General features: G+C 37.2%; 1 protein-coding gene across 4 annotated transcripts in view; it reads right to left on the bottom strand.

The window, feature by feature from the left end:
* The window catches only part of DNAAF9 (dynein axonemal assembly factor 9), a 79,866-nt gene that overhangs the window by 29,602 nt on the left and 31,529 nt on the right, over positions 1-18,735 (bottom strand). For all 4 annotated transcript variants that reach the window (XM_075499470.1, XM_075499469.1, XM_075499472.1 and 1 more), the window contains 13 exons: positions 18,531-18,666; positions 16,818-16,899; positions 15,676-15,712; positions 12,963-13,050; positions 12,474-12,550; positions 12,157-12,201; positions 11,647-11,692; positions 11,191-11,302; positions 10,214-10,284; positions 9,347-9,397; positions 8,459-8,546; positions 5,208-5,311; positions 1,628-1,774 (listed from right to left, as the gene is read on the bottom strand). In XM_075499470.1, the coding sequence (XP_075355585.1) occupies positions 1,628-1,774; positions 5,208-5,311; positions 8,459-8,546; positions 9,347-9,397; positions 10,214-10,284; positions 11,191-11,302; positions 11,647-11,692; positions 12,157-12,201; positions 12,474-12,550; positions 12,963-13,050; positions 15,676-15,712; positions 16,818-16,899; positions 18,531-18,666 (1,084 nt within the window). The remainder of the gene's footprint in view (positions 1-1,627; positions 1,775-5,207; positions 5,312-8,458; positions 8,547-9,346; positions 9,398-10,213; positions 10,285-11,190; positions 11,303-11,646; positions 11,693-12,156; positions 12,202-12,473; positions 12,551-12,962; positions 13,051-15,675; positions 15,713-16,817; positions 16,900-18,530; positions 18,667-18,735) is intronic.

The following is an 18,735-nucleotide window of genomic DNA, read 5'->3' as shown; positions in this document are numbered from 1 at the left end:
GATATCTACAGCCAAAAAACAGATCAAAAGAAGAGTATTACAACAATCAGAGGAAAAGAGAACTTTTTATAAGCATAGATTAAAAAAGGATCTGATTTTATTTTATTAGGCCAAATAAGCCAGAAAGAATAGGTCCAAAATTTCTGAATACCTCAATAACGTCTGCTGGTAGAGTAAAAGAAAAAAGAGATATAAAAGTAGACCTAATAAAACATGCTGAAAATTCAAAAATCAAACAAACAAAATATTCCCGACTACTCACATAGTGGAACAGTGGGAGTAATCTAAACACTTAAGATAAAAGGAGGAGAAATTTTACGGTAACATTAATATTACCAGTGGGGACTACTCACTGAGCTAGGTGGTCTTTTCCAGTCCAGTGTTATGATCGCATACTAAAACCCTTGTGAAGTCCTAAAATCTCCAGGCTCATTTCCTCAAAAGTGCTATTGTTATAAAGTTTTGTTTATTAAAAGCCTATGCATTACAATGCACGAAGCCAATCTACTTAGAGAATAATACAATGCCATATGGGATACTTAAAGACTTTAACAAAACTTCCCTCAGGATCACGATCCAAATGTGTCTAACCACAAAAAAACACAATAGAACCTCTGCCACTGCATACAATTGCTGTAGCCAATTATATACCAGGGCTACATTTAAAATGCAACTACTAAAAAACAAGCTTTTAGAGCACTCACTGGCTTCAGAAGACAAAATGAAAGCACATGGTGAGCGTTAAACTTAACAAGCAACACAATCACTAGAAACGCATACATAAGTTAAAGTTTCTCACACGTGCAAGTTCCTAAGATCAGGAGCAATAATGCTCCTGGGAAGGACTGGGAAGGTCTACAGGGCCATGACAATCTCGAGTCTGCAAGGCAGACGCCATAGGTCACACAGCGAATAAGTTTCTGGTTGGAAGAGAGCCTCTCGAGGTCTCCAGACCCACCTCCTGCTCAAAGCAGGACTATTGCTGGCAGCACAGATCAGCTCAGCCATGACCTGGTCCAGCCAAGTTTTCAAAATCTTCATAAGGTGGAGATTCACTGTCTGGGTGACCTGTTCCAGTCACTGCACCAACCTCCTACTAACATTCAGTCTGAATCTTCAAAGCTGCAATCCATGGTTACTGCCCTTTGTTACGTTAATCTGCCACTACTGAAAAAGTTATCTGTAACAGCCCTTCCTACTGCAACACCCTAATTTTATGTAAAAGATAAGCAGCCTCAAAAATCACATCAGCCGTCTCTCTCAATACCCTCCGTGAATCCCATCCAGCTTCATAGAGGAGGTTTTCAATATATTTCTTAACTTGATGCTCCCCCAGTATTAACTGCCCTTTCTCCTTTCTAAACTGTGCTTGTTCACCGAGATAGGAAAAAGTTTTGCTTGTGAAGACTGACGCAAGAAAGACCTTGAACTTTAACATTTCCTGTATTTACTTACCAGGTGACAAGCTTTAGTGGCTCAGCTAAGTGAGAAATAAACCCTTTCTTTCCAATTTTAATCAGTTAAGACAGACATCAACAAATTCACCCTTGCCTCTCATCTGAAACCCAAAGAACCCAAATAATTGTGTGGTTTTCCCCCCACCCAAACCAATCTTTTTTTACTTTACCTGTGAATAAAAAGCTTTATAAATCTTTGTTTTGGGGAAAAGTGCAATCATCAAAAAGTTGTCTCGGGTATGGAATTCAATTGGTAAATGAGCAAGCAAGGAACTTTTGATGTCTATAAAGAGAGCAGCAACAACACTGGTTGAATCCTAGAAAGGGAAAAACAGCACAGATTATAATTAACAGTTACTGAAAGTGAAAAAAAGGCTTCATACATTAAATAGCAGAGATCAGAAGAGAACTACTACAGCGATAGCTAGGCACGCATAAAGATCTGAACATTCATTAGCTTGCATAGCGCAGGTATGGAGCAGAAGGATCAACTGCAGCCACTTACAGTACTCCTCAGTTTCTACTTTGCAGCTATTAGAGATATCATAAGTTTTAAAGAAAGCATCTGAGATTGTTCTAATCACCTAAGCTTTGTCTTGTCTCAAAAAGAAAAGCTTGCATTTTAATATCTACTCTCTTCCCTCTAGCAAAAACTAGACCTTTAGCCCTTTCCTCTGCTAATGCTTCACAACAAAGACACCTTCATCTATACCCACACATCTCCTCTGACACAGATACCCCGGAAGAATGAATTACATGTCAGCTAAAAAGATTAGAAGGATGGCATGGTGCTATTGCAAACATTTTTTAATACCATGCTCTTGAGTTTCTGACCTGAAAGGAACCATGCTGTAACGAGATACAACTATCAGGCCTGCATTTTAAAGTGTAGGTCACTTGCACGTTGGAAGTGTCCTGTTTCCCTCGGATTCTTTAATGAGCACAAGTTCTACTCAATCTGTTGCTTCTTCACCTGAATTATGTCTTCACCAACAGGAAGCTGAAGCCCTCAAGATCCATCTCCCTCAGAAGCACTGAACTCAGGTTGTCCAATTTTTGTTCTAATAAAACACCACTGACCCTTGGTTTTCTGGATTTCAAGATAGGCATTTATGTACAACTTTGCAGGATGCTGAAGTGTTTTATGCTCAAGCTTTGATTTGTAACTTTTTTCACATCAAAGTATTAGAAAAAACAGTACAATTCAGCAGCGTGAAACATCCCTGGAAAATGGGGATTCCATTACTTCGGGTTCAAATCAGAAATTGAGTAGCATCCATCTCCCTTTCAACAGGAAAAGTAAGCAAAGAACTCTACTTACTAATTGTCGAGAAGAAAAATCTCAGGTTAGGGAACACTTACATAAGAATCGGTATCAATTCAGAGACATTTGCAAACAGAATCTCTACCCTTTGCTGACTGAGGGATTAATTACAAAAGTAATCCTCTCAAAGTCATTGAGGTTACTGAAGAACACACAGAAATATTCTCCTAAGAGAGAACAATTTCTCTTAAAGAGAAAATGGCTTTTGGAACATTTTGGTCCACAGATCCTGGATTCTGCAGGATAGCTTACAGATTTCATGAGAAGTGATTAAAAGGCCAACTCATACATGCTGCAGTCTGCATGTGAAATGTCCAACAGAATATGCTCCTGCTCCCGGAAAATGTTTAGAGTTTCACAAACTGAAAAAAGCTGAAAAGAAACAGCAATAACCCCCACGGACATTAGGTTAAAAGAATCCAGTTCAAAGTTTTACCAAGATGTTAATGTTATCATGAAATCTAAGTATTACTTAGTAATATTTGTTCACTTGATTAATGGCCAAAATAAATGCTGGATTCGGGTACTTACAAGCTGAAATACTTGGTCTTAAATAAGACCTTAAAATCAAGCACATAGCATCTTAAGCTCTGTACAGTAAAGATGCCTTGATACAGTTTACTGAGACACTGAACAGCTACAGAAGAAAAAGAAATAAACCTAGGAGTTTGGAGACTGGGTGGCAGTGTAGCCTGTTGGGTTTTCTTTTACTGCCAGGACAACTGGTACTAAGCTAGAATAGTGCAGCCTTACGAGATGGGAGATTTTTTACGTTTGACTCTGCTAAGATTGGGATGGTTTCTGTTCAGACCTTCGCAGTACAATTTTGTGAGGAATCTACCCTGTCCTCTCTGCAGTCGATGTCTATGAGCCTCAAGGACTTCAGGAGCTTAGGTGGCAGCCAGGTGCCCAGCTTCTCAGAATAAAGCTTGTAGCACAGGTTGGAGGCAGAAGTGCAGACATTTTCAAGTTAAAAAGACAAGCATCTAGCAGACATGGTGACAGAGCTGCTAAGAAACTGTGCTTTGCATACTTAAAGTCTTTGTATCTTTTACTTTAATCCTAGCATTAAATTATCCTTTCTTTTCCATCAATATTGTTGTTGCAATAACTGTCGGAAAAAGCATACTAACAATTACCCTTCTTCTCCTGTCACTTCTTAACATTTTAAGCTCTCCACCCTTTTATTATGCCAAGTCAGTTGAACAATAAAATGCTCTCTGTCAAGGTTTAGCTTTACACAAAAATCTGGCATCAGTTCAAGAATGATAGCCAGGTCCCACAAATAGCTAGTTTTATGAAAGTGAGTGTCTTGAATCAAACAATAGAAGGAAGGTCAGTCTTAAAATAGCTTCTTAAACTATCAAGGGGCAATCTATATGATATACAAGAAAAGGCAGCTAAGGTAAATTTCTCTTCACTGTTGTGTTTTCATCTCAATTGAATCACATACTTTTATTGTATTTTACTGATTTCCTCCATTATATGATGAAATCATAGCAACACAATGCTTTCTGGAGGTCACTAAACAAATGGGTAATGCTGTACCTGAAGAAAAAAGAAACTAAAGGAAACAAGAGGGGTTTTTTTTTTTTTTCAGTGCTTAGGAAACAATAACCAACCAAAATAACCTCTTTTCCGTTCTGAAAAAGTGATAGTTAACACAGCGTGTCTGCATTGAAGAGGAAAAAAAAAAGCTGAGTTGCCATCACTAACCTAACTCTCAATTCCCACTAGCCAGAAGACCAAACTATTAGCGAGGCAAGTTGGCCAAGTGAAGTGATATAGGTTGCACACAGGAATGGCAAAAGTCTACGCGTAACGTTGTGTCTTTTACTGTAATTACTCAGACTATGTGTAATTACATGCAACATGCCTTTCCTTCTCACTTCTCAGCTTGCGAAACATGAAGCAGCCACTCCCCCTTCACCCTGTCAGTTACACAACACTCTACGACAGTAGACAGACGCTGCTCGTGACCTCTCCAGAGATAAGAAGTACGCTGCCATGACCACTGGACTGAAGGTTAAGTATATTTTGAGTAGAAGGCAGCATTTCACCCTCCGATACACCATATGACTTCGCAAGGCCTTGAACTTTTCTCTATCCATCACTTAAGACTGCTAGATGTTTTATAAATGCAGCGTTCTGCAATTTTTCTTTTAATAAAAAGCAATTTTCCACACTATTAAAACCACATTGATAACTCAGTCTAATACAAAATTCTCTCCTCCCTACAGTTTAGCTAATCAGTAACTGGTTAAGCTAACCAATACCAAAAGTGTAGAGATTTGCATCAGTTATTAGTTTTGCACACATACTTGTAAAACTGCAACTGAAATCAAAACTTTGTACTGGTACCCTACAGAAGTACTGTTAAAAATTGATTAAAAGTTTATGACAGTAGGAACAAACAAAATACTCACCCCATCATAGAGAGAAATGGAACTCATATGGTTCTTTGAAATGGAAATGCTGCCATGGTGGGGATCAGAAAAAAGAATGCCATCTGAAAAGAAGTACAATTTGCCTAGAGTTTGGAAGAAAAAAAAAATTGTATTAGGTATATGTCAATATTTCAGCATCATGTGATAAATGCCGCCTCTTGTTGAGGAAGAAATCTCTGTTCTTGCAGAATTTTGTCGTATTTAACATGCAGTACATTTGAGTAAAGATTTGGCGTAGTATCTAGACAGCATTCAAAGCACAACCATTTGATCTTTACTGGATCTCACTATCAAGGGCAGGAATCATGACTATGATTGCATTTGACTTATCCCCTGGAACCCACTTACCATAAATATTTTGTGGCCTTTTTTTTTAAAGCCAAAAAAAATTCAGAGCAATTAGAATGGAGACAAAGCCATATGTAATTACATAAATGTGGAGGTTTAATAGTTTACGTATACAAGATGTTCATTGCTGATGCTTCCAGTGCTCACAAAATCCAAGGCACAGCACAGGTACGTGCCTTCTATTGAGTGGTCGAGGAAGAAAAATGCAAAATACAACACTTCAAGTACATTTCTGTCAAATCTCACAGAATACCACACTTCAGAGAGAATGTGCCAATGGGGAAAGAAAAGAAGTCAGAGATGCTAATTCTTTTGTAACAGAAAAGCAAGCCAAAAAGAGTATTAATTAATCCAAATGAAAACGGCTTCCTTTAACATGGAAGTCAGTGAATTGTATCAAGAACAACTTGATATACTACTTGTCTATTTTCCACAAGTGATTAATCACGAAGAGAGAGTTTAATTGGCAAGATTGATTGACTCAGATAAGTTCATCCTACAAAAATCCATAACACAGCACTTGTATTAGCATACTAAGGAAAAGGTTTAACAGCTTGAAAATTTTTGATGCATTTTAGTCATGAATGTATACCTTATTATAGTAAGACACAAGTGACAGAGAGGGAAGATGAGCACCTGTTTGACAGCACCTTTTTTCACCTCATCTTGCCAGACTACATAGCTGCAACCTCAGTAGGGCCCAAATTAGAGCACAGCAAACTGTCTTGCAGCGTATGTAAAAGGGAACGAGATCAAGTTCATTTGCACTTGACACCTAAGAAAATATCTCGCTCGTTGGAAGTGTTACATAATAGTCCTTATACCACCTACTTAAAACTCTCCATCCCAAGAGTTATCAAAACATTTAACGTCATGAATCTCCCCAAAAAAGGGAAAAAGTAAAATTGCTCCACTGGGGCAGTCACAGCCAGTTTTCACAAAGCCAAAAAAAAAAAAAAAAAAAATTCACCATTCTTTTCCTTAGCTATTTACTGAGTGAACCTGTGCCCACAGCACTGTATTGCAAAATAGCTAAATAAGTTATTCTGCATTAACTTTCGTTCTTTAAAATCTGTTCAATTAGAGCAAAGGTAAATTCTGCTATGTGAAAGTCACTATTTAATTGCGTTGTACATCATTATTTATCCTCAATAGTCTCTTTGCATAACTACAAAAACAATAAAGCTAAAGATTTTCCCCTAAAGATCATCAGCTTATTCTAAGCACTTAGATGTCAGATATTAGTTATCTTCTGTTGTACATCAATACTGTGAACACCAGTACCCTCTATGGACAGTGGAATATAAAAATAATGTGCCTTAAGAAACATGTTTTGATTCATCAACTTCTATTTATTCTTCTGTGAGTTCTCAAGGCAAAGGCGAGGCACATTAACACAAGGCTGTGGAGTGAGGGAAACCCCTCCCAACAGTCCTCCCAAATTTTCTTTTGTCGCAGTATTGGGATATTCATATTACTTAAGTTCTTGAAGAAAAAGGTACCCAAAGAAGAGGAATGATCTAAGACTGTTACTAGTAATCTCGTGTCAGAAAGCAGTAACTTAATTGAATCTGAAAAGGACCGAGATCGAGCATCCTTCTGTAATACGGTGAGCATCTGTGCGAATAAACACTGACATTCCTGAGTGAAAATGACAATGAAAAAAACTGGAACAGCATGTCAGCTCCAGGAGGAGGCTTCGGTTAGAGCAAAGGACACAAGGCTGTAAATAAACTTAGAAGCAAATCATACCAATCCCCTCCTACATCACAGACAGCATACCACGTTGTCCAAAAGGTAGTATTTGCCTTCACTTTTTGAGCTGAGAGCCCATGCCATACTGTCACTACTGTAATGCCCAATTTTTCCAACCTAATGTTCATATAGGTACAGAAGAAGCAGAAAACATGGCACACCATCCATTAAGGACAGAAGAAGCCAGTTCGTGCATGCTTTCGAACTTTAACTACGGGAGAAAGCCATCTCCCAGGTCTGCAAAGACTCATTCTCAATCATGTAAGGCAAGTCCCGCGTGCCTCAAAAGCAAGCCTATGGCTCTGACAGGAATCCCTCTTCTAGGACTAGAAGTTTCAAGCAGAACTTGGGGACAAAAAAGTAAAACATGGAGTTTAACAAAAGAAAGCTGAAAAGGCAAATGGAAAGAAAGCTTAAGACGATGGCATAGAGTGCTGGTTTTGGCTGGGATAGAGTTAACTTTCTTCATAGCAGCTATTACGGGGCTATGTTTTGGATTTGTGCTGAGAATAACGTTGATAACACACCGATGTTTTAGCTGTTGCTGAGCAGGGCTTACACTAAGTCAAGAACTTTCCAGCTTCTCATACTGCCCTGCCAGCGAGGAGGCTGGGGGTGCACAAGAAGCTGGGAGGGGACACAGCCGGGACACCTGACCCCAACTGCCCAAAGGGCTATTCCATACCATAGGACGTCATGCTCAGCGTATAAAGCTGGGGAAGAAGGAGGAAGGGGGGGACGTTCGGAATGATGGTGTCAAGTAACCATTACGCATGATGGAGCCCTGCTTTCCTGGAGATGGCTGAACACCTGCTTGCCAATAGGAAGGGGTGACTGAATTCCTGGTTTTGCTTTGATAGCATCCACAGCTTTTGCTTTCCCTATTAAACTGTCTTTATCTCAACCTATGAGTTTTCACCCTTTTACTCTTCTGATTCTCTCCCCCAACCCACTGGGGGGGGGAGTGAGCAAGCGGCTGGGTGGGGCTTAGTTGCCAGCTGGGGTTAAACCACGACATATAGGTATGCTCACCAGATGTGTAAACCCCAGAAACTGTGCATCTCTCTCATGTTTAAAAAAAAAAAAAGTGCACCAACTCTATCAGTAATTGAAAAAACACATCTCACCTTCTGCAGGCATGGCCTGGGGATTGCTAGAACAAATATACGCTCCATCACCTCCAGTGAGTAAAGTGCCCAGAAAAGATTTGTCTTCCTAAACCGGAAAAAACAAACAGTAATATCACAGACTGCATGAATATTTTCCCATGCTTTTGCTTCAAGAAAAAGAAGATTTTTCTTAAACAGCATCTGTCAGAACTTTTAAGAGAATTTTAAACTGCATTGATACAGAAGAACTAGTGAAAGACAGCATGTCAAGAGTATAATTTTTAAAAGCACTTCCCCCTGCTTTTGGTTTTGCCAGCAGCTATTAAGTTACAAGTTATTGTCACAACCACAAGGCATAGCTTTTTGGTTTTAGATTGTCAATCTACTGAACTAAAAGTATATTACAGGAAAATAAATCTATTTGTAATGAAGATTTCTGGTAACCACAAATTAAACCACAAATGTGAAACTCATGTGGTTTAAGATGTTCCCAGATCCCAAATTCTTTTTTTTTTTTTTTCATAGTGCTTAAAGTGTTTTCCTTTAGACATTTAGCATGCTGATTAAGTTAAAAGAAAGTTGCATGTAGAGCGGCATTGAGTTTTGGGAGTTTTTTTGAAACACGTGAGCTCCATGGGTAATACTTAGTGAGGCTTCTATGAAATCGTAGCTTTATTAGAACTCTTTTTGCTCTTGGGTTTTGTCGTTCTTTGAAAGAAAACCTTGAATTTTACACACAATGTATTTTTTTTTGTAGGTCAAAGTCTGAAAGAGACAGGGTAGAACAGGCAAGTCTATTCAAGAGGAATAACAAACATAAGTCAGTTTTACCAGCAGCTAAGATTTTTTGAATATTGGTTCTTGAAAGTGTAACTTGTATAGTTTAACAAAAATGTCTATTTTTACCTTTAATATATGCTGTGCCTTTTCAGACAGTTTCACATCACTATCTTCAACCTGTAGCCAGAAACAGTTTCCATTTGTATTGTTAGTAGATAAAGCAAGTCGTTAAATAAATAAAAACATTTAAAAAATTTAAAAAACCCCAAAAACATTAAATAAAAAGCATTAAAGAAGATTCAAGGCAGACAAGAACCTTAGGTACCACAGATAGATATAGTCAGGAGATGAGGGTGCCTCAAAGACAGCTTTGTGCTCTTCAATACTGTGTTACCACGGGACTGAAATAGTTCCTTGAAACACATTCAAAGGCATACTCCCCATTAAATTGTTTTCTAGGTGAAAATGATATTGTATAGTCACAAATATGATCTTAAAAATAAGATTTTTTTATTACTGTTAAAGTGTTTAAGAAGTATGGATTGCCAAAGGGCATAACGTTGCCCAACTTCGTAACATTCATTGGAATTATACCTCTAACACAGTGTAGTACGTTAGAGGTCTGGAAATAGGCCTTTCTTTCTGTTGGGGCAGACATGTAAGTGATCTAAAGTGCCCCACAATAAACAGAATTTTCAAAAGTCACGCTGTGTACTTGAAAAACACCCAGGCCTTAAACAGGTAAAAAACTGAAGTGGTGAAAATTAAATATTTAAAACTTTTGTTATGAATGGAACCATCAGCCTGTTTCCACTTATTAGTTTTTCACTTCATGTCCAAATTCAAAAGTCAGATTAGTATTAATATATTAATATTCTGCTTCAGTGCCCAAGTTCTATACTTTTTCCTCATACATCCATACTTTTATAACAAGTTTTCATTTGTGAATCCGTATGTATAGAAAAAACCTCAAGTAAGTTTTTGTGTACTAACCAGCCAAGAAGCGTATCTTGGGATAGCTGCAGTCAGTATTATGTGGCTGGTTTCTGAATTAATGCTGCCATCTGCAGGGAAGTAAATGGAAAGCAAAGTAGTATAATACCATCCATATACTTCAGACTGTTCAGTAAGTTACTTTTACGACTTGAAATTTCTTTAGGAAATACGAAAATTTCCTCATTATTTTAAGGACTTATTAGTGTTTAAGTGAAGCTTTCACAGCAGACTAGCCAGTCTTGTGCTGTAACATACACAGAGCTGCTATACAATACCAAAGAAACCCTGCTTTTATTCTGGTCTTAGTATATGGCTTCTTCCTTTGCTCTCCTCCCCACCAAAAGTGTTCCAACTTCCATGGTTAAAAACCCACCGCCTGTCTGGATACAAGAGTTCATAAATATTGTTCAGACAACCTCAATAACTATCTCTCTTTGTCAGATGTAAACAATCTGGAAAATATGCACTTGTCTAAAGTTATGGAAATTACTCAGTATCCTGTATTTTAAATGTAAGACTGTTCCAAAAATAAGCCTTCCTAAAAATCATATCCTTTTTCAGTTTTGTTTCACCTCTTCCAAACAAAGAGCAACTGAAATTAAAACATATGATATCAAATGACTGTTACAAAAGCAATGGGAGAGCACTGTTCGAATTTCCTCATACAACAGAGAACATTCACTAAGATTGAAGAAAATTTAGGAAGGGTACTATTACACTTGAATTTTTTACACCTCAGCCCTGCTGTATCACAAAGCAGCCATAAAACCCGAAGTCCTTTCAGTGAGATTAGAGAAACTTGACACTTAACATACTCGTTACTAGCAAGCTAAAACATTCAGGTCTTTTAATTAACTTAAAGGCTTAAAACCATAATGGTAATAGTAATAACATCCATCAGAAGCCTTTTTGCTCTTCCATCACACCAAACCTAACAGAATGACAACATTGGTGTTAGAATTTAAAATAGTTACCTTTTTCTTTTACTTGTATCTGTGATGTTAGAAAGGACTCTGAAAAGACAACAGATCCCAAGCATCCTCTTCCTGTGAGCAAGTCTGGAATGTCAAATACCATCATAGACGCCTACAGCAATCAAACAGTTGGACAGAAAGGAAGAGGAAGCAGAACTTGAAACATTTCAATTGAAGCTGCAAAATCCGTATCTTTTAAACCTCCTAAAACACTGCTTCTGTATTGTGGTGGAAAGTCTGAGATCATAACTCTACGTTAATGCTTTATTCCAAATTCCACTGTCTGACTTCATGTTAAAAATCTTACCTTGATTTCAGCATCTGAAATCTACCTCACCTCTCCCCTTACATTTGTATTCACATCGATAAATATCTCAGCATGCCCCATAAAGAAAAGCCACTCAAGCTCTATTTTCTAATAAAATGTATAATGAGAATACTGAACAGCTTACTTACCGTTTTAATCAAACTCAGGCTATCCTCATTATCTAATGGAGTAATTCTAGAACAATAATGATAATTAAATATTTAAAGGTTAGATCGTTTTGGGTGACTTCATAGGAGCCAAAAAAGCTATTTAATTTTAAAATAAACTCTTATTTGTGTAGGCTATTTCAGTCAATTAGACAGCATGGGGATTAAAAAAGCCCAAGCTTGTGCTATCAACTAAGTTAAAAGCACAATTTTAAAAGGAAAGTCTTAGCGGGCTCATGCTGCTTCTACTCATTAACAGTTAATAAAATTGGTCTGCCCAGTTATTTTAGGTTTTTTAAAGTGTTTTTAAGATTCCACAGAATTACAGATATGAAACCATTAAACTGTCTCATACACAAAAGCATTTAGTACATCTTGTATGAAATAATCAAATGCAGTGTTTTCTCAGAAGTTCCAAGACAAGAAGAATAAACTTATTACTGTATTAAAAACACTAATTAATAACAAGAAGTGTAAGACAGTGATACAAACCTGCCATGATTATTCACAGCCTGAATTTGAAAAGCAATTTTGGAGCTGTAGAACAGAAATTGCACTTGTGAAAAATGTGGTTTATACTTCTTCTACATGTAAAAAATAAGCAATAATACATCTAAAGCAAAATAACTGCTGAAGTGATTAAAAAAGCAGGAAAAGAAAAATCAAATTATAATGATTTTAAAAGTCTGAATGCATTATTAACTCTTGGAATTTGGCCGTCATGCAAGTTCAGATTAAAATTAACATTTGACATATTTTTTCCCAAAAGAAGCCAATACATCAATCAATAAATATTTAAAAATACATACCGTAATGCAGTTTTAAGTTGTGTTAAATGATGGGTATCTAACACAGACATGAGCATCTGCTCTGCTACCTCCTTTGCCTGAAAAAAGGAAATTGAGAATAAAATATCTTTTCCCATACTTCCAAATCCCAGCAACTACAGGAGCATCCATAAGATAAACAAGAGACCATACACTAGACAATAACACACTGATGCACCAGGCTAAAATTTGTTCTTTCACATATCCAATTTTCCTTACTACAAAGTTAGGAAAATTCATGAAAGATGGAAAAACAATTGTAGATGGATAAGATTAGATATACTCTGAAATTTCTCTTTTTTAAACAGAATTCAGAGAGACTGGTTAGAGGCCACGGTATTAACCTCATTAATGTTATGCAGTTGACTCAAACATTTTTTTTTTTTAAATTTATTTTGGTTTGCATGTAATCTTATATTGCAAGCAATCCAAATCAACAATTACAGGGTACAGAATCGGTGCTTCATTTACCTTGGATTCAGTGGAAGTTTTAGCATAGCACTCAATGCCAGCAAGCACAGCCTCTACAACAGCAGTATATATTTGCGACAACAGCGTACTGAAGAGAAATACAAACACAACATTTACTAGACAGATAGAGTTTTCTTCCTCCTCTGTTTAAAGATCCATGTTTTTCTTCCTCTCATAACACAACTCCCTTATGTGGCAGGGGTCCTTGTTCAAATAAGCGTAGAAATAGCTTTATACTTAACCTTTCAGTTTAAAAAAATAAATTAGAGCAAGTAAATTGCTCAAATTACAGAATATCTTGGGAAAAAAAACCTCTTGGCACAAACGTACCCCTGCTCTCATCAGTCAAGGAAAAAAAAAGTTTTATTGTTGACTTTCATTGCAGTTGTGTTGAGGATCACATCCTAAATATTCCAACAAGAATAGAATGGTAGCCCCATGCTCTGCAAAAGCAAAACTGGAAAACAGAGCGAACTGACTTCAGAGACTGACTTGTTCTGGAGCACGTCAAGCAAAAAGAATACTAAAACAAACCAGTCACCACAACCTTTTGAGCATGTATATATGACAGCTTAGTCGATTTTCTTCTTAAAAGGAAGAAGAAATTCTTTCTTTGAAAAAATTGTACAGAAATAAACAAAGGTTAGGTGAAGCCAGAAGCGACTTGAAGCTACTCACATATTTATAGCTCCAGAACTATTGAAAAAACACATCTGTGCCCAACTAAAAAAAACTAAGAAACATCAGCCTCTGTCTTCCAGCTAAATTGGAACAAAGCAATAAGTAGATCGACAAAACGGTCCTACTTCTCCAAACTTTAACTCCTCTCATTACTCCTCTGCAACTGCTAGATGCTATGGGAGGGAAGAGAGGGGAGGAAAGAAAAGGATACAGCATTTAAGCCATATGCAAAGCATTCCTGAATGATGGAAAAAAGCATCTGAAGCTCCCAAACATGGCCCAACATGGAGGAACCTCAAAATGCACCAATGCTTGTCTTTGAACTTCGTCCCCAATAGCAGTAAGAGATTTTAAAATTGAACCTTCTTACATAGAAGAAACCTCAAAAAGTAGTAAATTCATGTACTAACACATGCATTTAACTTCTGTTTTCAGTACATACTCGTTACAGGAAATGCGTATAATTCTTCCTAACTCTGTAACCATTCCTATTTTCACTCAAATTCACATACACATTTGCAAGAAAACACCTCACCAGCAGGCTGTGCTTTACATTAACATGCTATAGTTACCTTGCTCTTCTTCCCATTTTGAAATTTTAACACTAACAGTGCAAAACAGAAAATAGTATTTTCTTAAAAAAAATATATATACAAAGTTTAGCCCATGGATACTTAGAAGTTACGCAGTCAGTTTATGCACTCCAGCCAATCTGCATTTTAGGTTGCAGTTCTGCTTCCTAAATACAGCCAAATTTCCCACTTTTTATTTCATTAGAAAACATTGACAAATATAAGAACCAGTTACAGGACTCAACTGCAAACTAATTCCAAAATCATGAGGTCAGGTTTGCCAGAAAAGCTAATTTTGCTGCTGTTGTTGAAACTAGATCATTTGATCCAACACAGGGACACTTCCAAGAAAAAGATATTCTCATAAAAAATACTGCCTCTATCAACTGACCCCTGCTTTGCTTAGAACTTCTCTAGCCATTTCAGTTAGAACTGTATTTAGTACGAAGCCTTGTCCTACTTCTAAAAGAAATATTATATATGTTTGAGCAGAACATATACGTAAGCAAAATTACCTGTTGAAGTTAACTTTGCTATAAAACAAAAAAAGAAAAATCTGCTGCTCAGTCAAGTAACTTCACTTTTATGTCTTTGAGAAGCATATCACAGTTACCAAAAAGTCAACAGTACTTAGCACGAAAGGTCACCACTACCAGCTCCCTCTGACACATCTTTAATATCTCGCTAACATGTCATGCTGGCTTGCAAACTGCTCCACTGCAGAAGCAAGAACAGGCTCCTAAAATTATCCTAACTAGCAAGGAGGACAAAATCTCTAAGGAAAGGTCTGGTTTGTCAAGATTGAGAGCAGTTCCAAAGCAGATTATCTACCACGTTCTTAAAACTTGACAGGTATCTACAACATGCAGAGAAGTGGACATCAACATGGATAAGTCTTATTTTGTGAAGGTCAAGATGTGTGGAAGCTTTGTAGCTTACTAACAAATTCAGAAGTTAACTTTTATCTATCCTTTAACATAGTGAAATTTCTTTGCAAGTTTGAGTGTTCCCTGTTGGCATTTTCACTAACCATTTTAAATCTTACACATTGTTTAGTTTAATGAAACTAGTCTAAAAATTACTTTCACTTCTATCTGTGGAACATGCTCCCATTCAGTTATAGATACTTTCCCCCTCAGTGTATATGAAGTACGTTTTAAAGCAATTCAAGTAAGTGTGAAGATAAAAAAAGTTTTAATAAAATTTAAGCAAAATGTACCAATATTTCCTTTCCTATTTTGCTGTACAGCAGAAGGCATGTCACACTAACAATTCCTAGTTTGCTCACTGAAACCCTCAATGAGCAATTTGCCTTTGAAACCCTCACATTCACGTTATTCTAAATAAAAACATAGCTCTGCAAATGCCAACAGCCACTGCCGACTAAAAGCGGTTTTTACCTACTGCCACAAGGTAGAAAGAGTGAAGAGTTAAGGAATAATAAAAAGTTGGCAGCTTACACTTGTTCAGCTTGCTTGTGCATCTCGTTGTCATTTCCTGTATTAAAAACAAAAATGTTTGTTTTAAGCACTTTCAGAAGCGTTTACACAGAACTTCTTGGGCATAACATTTCTGCTGCATATCTTATATGATATTTATCTAGTATTTTATATAACTGCAGTTTGTTTGCAGATTTAAAAAAGAGCAAAGCACAGGTTAACTTGTATCAGTACAGCCAGTACATACTACGGCCAAGACTAAGACCTGCATCCCCTAAAAACAGCTGCATCGGGTCAGAGCAAAGATCCCTCTCACGCTGTATCTTGTCTCCCAAAGCGGCCATTCCTGGATGCCCAGGAAAAAGCACAACTAGAGCAACGATATGCTAGCTTTTTGCAAGCTTCCAACCATCTTCTCTGCAGATATTTTGTGAGCTGGATATGGTTTCAAGATCTATAGTAACCTTAAGGAGATGGACTTTACCCATGGACTCATGCAGCCGTTTAAAATGGGTAAGAAAATTGGGTTTAAAAATTTCACATGGCTTGTTTCTATTAGGGAAGACAGCTATTGTAACACACTATATTGGACCCAAACCAGAGGATAAAGGATAAAAGTCAAAGAATTTTCTCTATCCTTTTAAAAATCCTCAATTATTTTGTAAAATAAAATTTAAAAAAAGGCTTATTTGACAACTACCACTTTGAATACTGTATTTTTGGGGACTGTTTTTCTATCAACCTGTATGGAACATGGACTTAAATGTTTATCTAGGACTCGTAAAAGGCCTGCACACACAGGTGCTCTCTACCTTCCCACTGCATTCCGACGCAAACACAAATACACTTCTTGACCTTTGAATCATTCTTTGCAAATATCTGACAGATTTTTGCACATGAGGGTAGGATGTGCAATGGAACAATGTTCTGCTATGATTTCATGCACTGGCTACAGAACTACACAGTATCTACCACTCCATGGCCTAATGCTCATAAAGGAATCAAAGCCATCTTTTAATCACTACAAATTTTACACAAACATAGAATCGTTTAGGTTGGAAAAGAACTTTAAGATCATCAAGTCCAACTATTAAAGAGAATAACTTTGATATCAAAGAGAGTAACTGCCTTAAATTACTGCTTGGTATTTTTAATATGCTTACCCAGGAAAGGAATGTGAGTAGTTCCAAAAAAATAGGTCCTTGAACAAGCCAGAGGTCCCTTTGGAGATACACACTGCACTACCTAGTCGTCAGTATTAATGAGATACAAAAAGACCTTAGTAAAAAAAATTGGTGCAATAATTAACAATAAGTTAAGTTCCCCTTTAGTCTTCTAACCACTGACATACTACAAGAAGTGTACAACACAGACTTAACTGGATTTTAAAAAAGCAACTTACGTTTTCAAAGGTACATTTCACTTTTGACTTGACCTGAATGGTTGAAAGACTTTGGAAAGGAGATGAGCTCTGAATTCCATACGCGTTAAAGCATGTGTTTTCAATTTCCTATGTCAACTGCTCTTTTCATGAAGAGGAAAGTGTGTCAGGTTCCCATAACTATGCTTGCACTTGATCTTATTTACTATTTTCATGACACCCTATTAAAACAGTATCACCTGTACCTGTAAATAAACCACCTTTTTAAGAACAACGTCAGAATCTGAGAACAACAGATGGAGCAAGTACATCAGAATAAAACTGTACTTGCATTTTGAAAGATACCAAATGGTCTTAATGGGAATGTTAACAAGGGGAGAAAAAACAAAATTGGAAGTGTTTTTACAGAAATAGGGTTAGACAGAACAGCAAGTAGAGGATGAGGTTTCACCAGGATGCTAAAACAATCCTTTCTCAGGCTTTTGACACATGCAATGTGTCCAGAATACCCACGTCCATCCATCCCTAAGGCAACTACGCATGAAATGTTGTCATGACAAGATCATAAACTCATTCCCTCAATCATACGTTCACTCCACGATGACCTGTACTCAACCACATCCATCTCCTCAGCAGCACAGACTCTGGACTCGCACAACTGACGGACACTCCCAGAGCCCACGGAAATCGGCTAGCAGGGAGAACTACACAATGCAATCTTCACGCTACCTCTCTTCCTTCGCTGCGAGTTACCTTCTTGATGCACCCAGCCCAGCCAGCCAGAGGATCTGAATTCCCTGGGGTCGCTTCCCCAGTTACGTCCCCTGCGCGGCAGTGCAACAAGCCATCGACCTCATCATATGTTTTAAAACTAAGCTTTTACTTGAAAATGGAAACAAGTTAATCTTACAACTTGATCTTAACATTCTTTGAACACCAGAAAGATTTTCAGTTTCATGAACTGTTCAGTTGCTGAAGCATACACTGAAATTTGGATACACATAAGTATCCTGCGTCTATTCACAGAGTCATTATCAAAAAAAGTGTCTTGCCATTTCTTTTTAAGAAATGGCTAAACAATTCTGATTAAAATCTGTGTGTCAGAGTTAAATACATTATATGCTACCATCAGAAAGATTTTCACTTTATGGCTAGAACAAACGTCCTTACAAACAGCATTTCCCTCTCCCCCACCCCAAACATTTACAGCAACACAAGTGTTCAAAAAGTTGTCTTTTTACAGGGGAAAAAAAATATTTTAACTCATTCAGCAGTCCCTGATTAAACATCCAGTATAGTTTGACTGGGAAAGAGAAAGAAAAATGAAATTTGTTCCTTAAACTGACTGTTACGGTAACATATGTTTTTATATGTTTAGAAGAACTGGGTACTTAACTCATGGGAGGTAAGCATTTTAAGGGCACAAAAAAAGTATATGAAGAAAAAGAAAATATACACTGCTTCAAAATATCAGATAACTACTTAAAAGCCTTACCATATGCTTAGCAGTGCTTCCACCAAGGCCAGTGTTTCGAACAAGATGTCCTTCTGATGGAAAATTAAAGTTACCAGAGTTCAAGTTTTCCTTAGTTGAGTGGCTACCAAACAGAACAAAGGGCTGCCGGCTAGGGCTGAGAAGAAAAGAAGGTATCACCACCAAAATACTTGACAAACAGTAAATGAAAATCAAAGCTTTCAAG

Source organism: Mycteria americana, chromosome 4, assembly GCF_035582795.1.
Source record: "Mycteria americana isolate JAX WOST 10 ecotype Jacksonville Zoo and Gardens chromosome 4, USCA_MyAme_1.0, whole genome shotgun sequence".
In the NCBI taxonomy this organism is placed as follows: Eukaryota; Metazoa; Chordata; class Aves; order Ciconiiformes; family Ciconiidae; genus Mycteria; species Mycteria americana.
The sequence above is the reverse complement of the archived record's forward strand: the minus strand, read 5'-3'. Positions and strand labels throughout refer to the sequence as shown.